The sequence below is a fragment of the Mobula hypostoma genome, chromosome 16 (assembly GCF_963921235.1).
Source record: "Mobula hypostoma chromosome 16, sMobHyp1.1, whole genome shotgun sequence".
In the NCBI taxonomy this organism is placed as follows: domain Eukaryota; kingdom Metazoa; phylum Chordata; class Chondrichthyes; order Myliobatiformes; family Myliobatidae; genus Mobula; species Mobula hypostoma.
The window spans coordinates 39076351-39082920 of NC_086112.1; the positions used below are offsets into that span (position 1 = coordinate 39076351).

At 41.5% G+C, this 6570-nt stretch overlaps 1 protein-coding gene across 1 annotated transcript in view; it reads left to right on the top strand.

Annotated features, from left to right (window-relative positions):
• Positions 1-2047: 2047 nt before the first annotated feature.
• The window catches only part of cep78 (centrosomal protein 78), a 117912-nt gene continuing 113389 nt past the window's right edge, over positions 2048-6570 (top strand). Inside the window, exons 1-2 of the mRNA XM_063068786.1 lie at positions 2048-2134; positions 5048-5103. Of these exons, the coding sequence (XP_062924856.1) occupies positions 5057-5103 (47 nt within the window). The 5' untranslated portion in view covers positions 2048-2134; positions 5048-5056. The remainder of the gene's footprint in view (positions 2135-5047; positions 5104-6570) is intronic.

Here is a 6570-nt window from a genome sequence, read left to right on the forward strand (position 1 = left end):
AGGAGGAGGCCCCAGAACCTGAGATTATTTCACAGCTATAAATTGCTCCTGCCAAACAGAGTGATGCCCACTTGTCAGGAAAGATGTTATCCTGCAATAGTTAGAAATCATCCACAGTGATAAATCTTTAATCCTGGATGGAGTAATTTAAAAAATTACTATGCTGTGTATTTCTATAGGTATTTGTGACAAATCGGGCTGCCTGTCTTTGGACTCGCTCGATGGAAGTAGAGTTTTTGTTTGCGTATGGGTCCCATGCAGCAAATGCATATTCCAAATGTGCTGTGTATTTCTGTTGTATTACATAGTATACTATATACATATACTGTAAAACTAGAGAGCAATACATTACACATTTGAGTTGAGATGCATTCTCTATTGAGTTGCAGTTCATAGCTAGGCAGGGAGGAGTGAAGTGTATTTTATATTTCAACAATATTTGAGTAATATTGTAGATATGTAGTTTGATTAAGCATTCCTTGTTTACATAATTCATTGTTGGTTATATGTAAGAAGAACGTGAATGGCATACGTTACTACACCATGACATATGTGAGCGCTTCACTGAAGTAAAATGAAGTCGACATGTTTACCCAGTCTCCTGTGTTTTTCTTTGGACTAATTTCTGGAGTTATAAAGCACAACTGCACTTGAATATTTTGTACATTTCTGGTTACTACACTATAGGAAGAAAGTAATTGTGCTGAAGAGAATTCATAGGGGACCCTTGAAGAAACCAAATATATCAGGTATCTTGGTATCAAAATCCAGAATGATGTACGCTGGAATAGTCAGACGCAACATGCAACAGTGAATGCAACAGGAGTCCTAAATTTTTTGAGACGCAATTTTCATCATTGTTCAGCTTTAGTTAAGGAGAAGTTGTGCCTCACCATTGTCAGGCCACATTTGGAATATGCATTTGCTGCATGGGACCCATACGCAAACAAAAACTCTACTTCCATCGAGCGAGTCCAAAGACAGGCAGCCCGATTTGTCACAAATACCTATGAGAGAGAAGCGAGTGTTACTGAACTTTTAAATTCATTAAATTGGAACTCTCTCCAAGATAGACGTGAAGCACACTGCCTGGCCTGTTTTTACAAAATGTTAAATGGTCAACTCGACATAGGCTACCAATCCCACATCAAACCCAAACCTATTAGGAGAAGACGAGGGCCTTCAACTCAATTTGAAATACTAACTACCAAGTCAGATGTGTACAGCAATTCATTTTCCCCCCACACAATTAAAGCATGGAATAATCTTAATCCTAACACAGTCACACAACCAAACGCAATTAAATTTAAGGCAGCTTTTCTTCTTCAAAAATCTCCTTCTTCAGCTCACCCCGTCACCTCCAGTTTAAATTCCATGCGGAATATTTTGGAGAATCAAGAACCAAGACTACGGCCTGGATTGGAAAACTTTAGTTATGGGAGAGATTGCAAGCACTGGGTTTGTTTTCTCTGGCACAAAGGAGGCTAAGTCTTTTTTTTCCCCATGGGAAGGGCATTTAAAAGGCACAAGTTTAAGGTGAGAGGAAGTAGTTTTAAAGGGAACTTGTGGAGAACTTTTGTTTTTCACATAAATACAAGTTGAAATCAGGAATCCACTGCCAGAGGAGATGGTGTCATCAGATTTTGTCACTACACTTGAGAAGAAACATTTGAGCAGGCACTCAAAGGTTACAATTCAATATGGACAAATGGATTGCGGGTGTAGATGGATTTTTTAAAAAAGTCACAGTGTTTGTCTCCTACAACTCTATGATATTGCAGTTAACTCAGATAATACAAGACTGCATTTTTGACTAAGCGTGAGGTTCAAACAGTAACTTAACATTAACGTACATTACTTAATTTACGGTAGTGGCGTTCTAATGTGGACTGCAAACGACTTGGTATCTCTACCAATTCCTCAGTACATCGGCTCATCAGCAACCGCTAACGCCGCCGCCCGGAGATTTGAACGGGGGCTGACGGGAAGGGCAGGCGCCATCTTGAGAGAGGCGGTTGGAAACCAAGGAGACGGCGGGTGCGCGTGCTGGTCTGGAGCGCGAGCGCGACCGCGACTGTCCCCGCGAGCGCTGGGGTGCAGTACAGTACTGGGTAGCTTTCTCAACCAGCACCGGGTGAGAGTCGGAGCATTTTAACGACCTCTGCGACGGGGTTCTTTGTTGGAGCAAGGTGGGAGGCGACGAGCAGGGAGCTGCGGTATGGGGGTTTGTGGTGGGGGGGGTGGGGAGGGAGGGAGATTTTTCGTCTCACCTCTGATCGTGGGGAGCAGCGTCCGCCCGCGTCAGTGCGGGCAGAGGACTCTGCTGATGTCGGCAAGATACCTGGTTATGCCCGCTGGCGTTGCCTGATGTTTGGATGTGGTGGAATGATCCACTTTGCAGCCTGTCCCTACTACCCCCTCCCCGCCCATATCTCGGCTTCCATTTCTCCGCTACAGCTGTCGTATCCCCTCTGCGCCTCCCTCCACCAAAACTCAACCAGAGCACCTCTCGATATCCCCCATAGGGCATCTAGCTTGGTCCATATCTAATCCGGAGCCTCTCTCGTCCTTTTGAGATCAGGTGAGAGGATCTCCTTTGACCCCATCTAAAAGTGAAGTTGGTTCCTCTCTGGACTGCAGGGGATTGAGTGACATGTAATAAGTAGATTGGTTTTGTAAGTTTCAAGACACCAGTTGTCCTTTTCTGTCCTCAAAAGAATCTTTCATTTGGTGGTCAGCCAAGCCTCAAACTTTTTTAGTTAGGTTCTCATTCTTTATTGTTTTAACAGTATGTTTGCTGCCCAAGCTGCTGCATTTAGAGTTTTTTCATATCCATCTTCACTTCTCTTGTTGTGCTTGAATTGACTTTGAATTCATCTATTTTAACAACCTTTCTTTATTTTAAAATCTTGAAACATGCTTTATCATGTAATTTTGCAATTACTGAAATTAAAAATATTATACTATAAGGGGCTATCCATGCTAATACATTTCTGTGTGTACAACTGGTTATCTTACTTGGGTGAGAAAGATGGCATCCTAGACCCTGTTCAATTTGGTTGGGAGCCTTGGTTTTTTGATAAAATGCTTGTGGGTAAAACAGAATTGAAGTTGAGGGCAAAGACAAAATTACCTGATCATATGAATACAATTTCACTTCCAAACTTAATATCCATGTAGTGCTTGGATAACTATGTTATAAAAGATTTTATTTTGACATAATGGAAGGATTTACATTAATCCAATGTATGGGATCAATTTAAGGCAATGAGTTGGGGTCAGAGGCCAAAGGTCAGGTATAAGTGATTTTATAGTTGTGTTGACAAATCTGTTTAATTTTTTTCATATTACAGAATTGGGACAGATTAATGTCCTCTTCCTCCTCTTTATTCTGAGTCAATTTTGTTCAATTTTGGGTTTTGATGAGGCCACTTTGGGTTCTACAAACTTGAGTATACACTGGAATTTTTGGGGTGAGTGGTTAATTTTAGAAATGTCACATTGTTTATGCTGATGTGCTTCTACTGTACATAGTTCCAATGAAGTGACTTGATCACAGTGTTACTGTGTGTCAACTGCCAAAAATGTCAACGCATTATTGGGATGTTGCACCCTTTGAAAGGGGTTTTGAGAACATTTTAAGTTGCTTTCTCTGTCCACCTAGCAATCTCTTGCTATGCCTCAGCATGTGAGTGATGAGGCATGCTCAGTGGAGCCATTTTTCTGTGATCAAAGTCCATAGGATATGAGCAGAATATCTTATCCTATTTGGCCCTTAAAGTCTGCTCTGCCTTTTGATTATGGCTGATTTTGTTTGCCTCTCAACCCTATTCTCCTGTCATCTTCCCACAATCTTTGATGCCCTTACTAATCAAGAACCTATCAACCTCTGCCTTAAATATACCCATTGACCGCCTCCACAACTATCTATGGCAATGAATTCCACAGATTCATCATCCTCTGGCTAAACAAATTTCTCCTCATCTGATTTTGAGGCTGTGTCCTCTGGTCCTAGATTCTCCCATTATTGTAAACATCCTCTGCATGTCCACTCTACTTAAGCCTTACATTATTCAAATTCCAAGTAAATTAAAATAATTTTCAATGAGATCTCCCCCTTCATCGTCTAAAATCTAGCAAATAGAGGCCCAGACCCATCCAAACAGTCCCACGTTAATTCTTTGATTTCAGAATCATTCTCATAAACCACCTCTGGACCCCCTCCAATGCCAGCACATCATTTCTGAGAAATTGGAGAGCAGTTCAAAACTGCCAACAATACTCTTATATGTTCTGACCAATGCCTTACGAAGTATCAGTAAGTCAAAGTGTTGATGTTGTGGAATTTGGCTTGAAAGAAATTTTTGATTCCCTTCCCCTATCTGTAAATTTGAAAGGTTTTGCAGATACACCATTGGTGGGATCTCTGCAGTTGCTTGAGATGTTTTCAGCAAGATGGATATCACTACCGCTTGGTAGACTGTGAACTTTATGCTGACTGTGAAACTTTTTTCAATAATTGCTTTATTAGACCATAAGACAGGAGCTGAATTAGGCCATTTGGCACATTATGTCTGCTGCGCCATTCCATCAGGTTTGGTTTATTATCCCTCTCAACCCCATTCTCCTGCTTTCACCCTGTAACCTTTGATGCCCTAATTAACCAGAAGCTATCACCTCTGCCTTAAATATACTGAGTGACGTGGACTGCACAGCCATCTGTGGGAATGAATTGCATAGATTCACTAGCTGCTAGCTAAATATATTTTTCCTCATCTCTATTCTAAATGGACATCCCTCAATTCTGAGGCTGTGCCCTTTTAGTTTGAGGCTATAGGAAACATTTTCCCCACATACACTTTATTCATGTTTTTCAATATCTGATACAGTGGCATGCAAAAGTTTGGGCACCCCAGTCAAAATTTCTGTTACTGTGAATAGCTAAGTGAGTAAAAGATGACCGGATTTCCAAAAGGCATAAAGTTAAAGATAACACATTTCTTTAATATTTTAAGCAAGAAAACTTTTTTATTTCCATCTTTTACAGTTTCAAATAATGAAAAAGGACAAGGGCCCGAAGCAAAAGTTTGGGCACCCTGCATGGTCAGTATTTAGTAACACTCCCTTTGGCAAGTATCACAGTTTAAAAACGCTTTCTGTAGCCAGCGATGTCTTTCAATTTTTGTTTGGGGGATTTTCGCCCATTCTTCCTTGCAAAAGGCTTCTAGTTCTGTGAGATTCTTGGGCCGTCTTGCATGCACTGCTCTTTTAGAAACATAGAAAATAGGTGCAGGAGTAGGCCATTCGGCCCTTCGAGCCTGCACCGCCATTCAGTATGATCATGGCTGATCATCCAACTCAGAACCCTGTACCAGCCTTCCCTCCATACCCCCGATCCCTTTAGCCACAAGGGCCATATCTAACTCCCTCTTAAATATAGCCAATGAACTGGCCTCAACTGTTTCCTGTGGCAGAGAATTCCACAGATTCACCACTCTCTGTGTGAAGAAGTTTTTCCTAATCTCGGTCCTAAAAGGCTTCCCCTTTATCCTCAAACCGTGACCCCTCGTTCTGGACTTCCCCAACATCGGGGACAATCTTCCTGCATTTAGCCTGTCCAATCCCTTTCGGATTTTATATGTTTCAATCAGATCCCCCCTCAATCTTCTAAATTCCAACGAGTATAAGAGTTTGAGGTCAATCCACAGATTTTTGATGATGTTTAGGTCGGGGGATATGAAGGCCATGGCAAAACCTTCAGCTTGTGCCTCTTGAGGTAGTCCATTGTGGATTTTGAGGTAGTCCATTGTGGATTTTGAGGTAGTCCATTGTGGATTTTGAGGTGTGTTTAGGATCATTATCCTGTTGTAGAAGCCATCCTCTTTTCATCTTCAGCTTTTTTTTTACAGATGGTGTGATGTTTGCTTTCAGAATTTGCTGGTATTTAATTGAATTCATTCTTCCCTCTACCAGTAAATGTTCCCGTGCCACTGGCTGCAACACAAGCCCAAAGCATGATCGATCCACCCCTGTGCCTAACAGTTGGAGAGGTGTTCTTTTCATGAAATTCTGCACCCCTTTTTCTCCAAACATACCTTTGCTCATTGTGGCCAAAAAGTTCTATTTTAACTTCATCAGTCCACAGGACTTGTTTCCAAAATGCATCAGGCTTGTTTAGATGTTCCTTTGCAAACTTCTGACGCTGAATTTTGTGGTGAGGACGCAGGAAAGGTTTTCTTCTGATGATTATTCCATGAAGGTCATATTTGTGCAGGTGTCGCTGCACAGTAGAACAGTGCACCACCACTCCAGAGTCTGCTAAATCTTCCTGAAGGTCTTTTGCAGTTAAACGGGGGTTTTGATTTGCCTTTCTAGCAATCCTACGAGCAGTTCTCTCTGAAAGTTTTCTTGGTCTTGCAGACCTTCATTTGACCTCCACCGTTCCTGTTAACTGCTATTTCTTAATTACATTATGAACTGAGGAAACGGCTACCTGAAAATGCTTTGCTATCTTCTTATAGCCTTCTCCTGCTTTGTGGGCATCATTTATTTTAATTTTCAGAGTGCTAG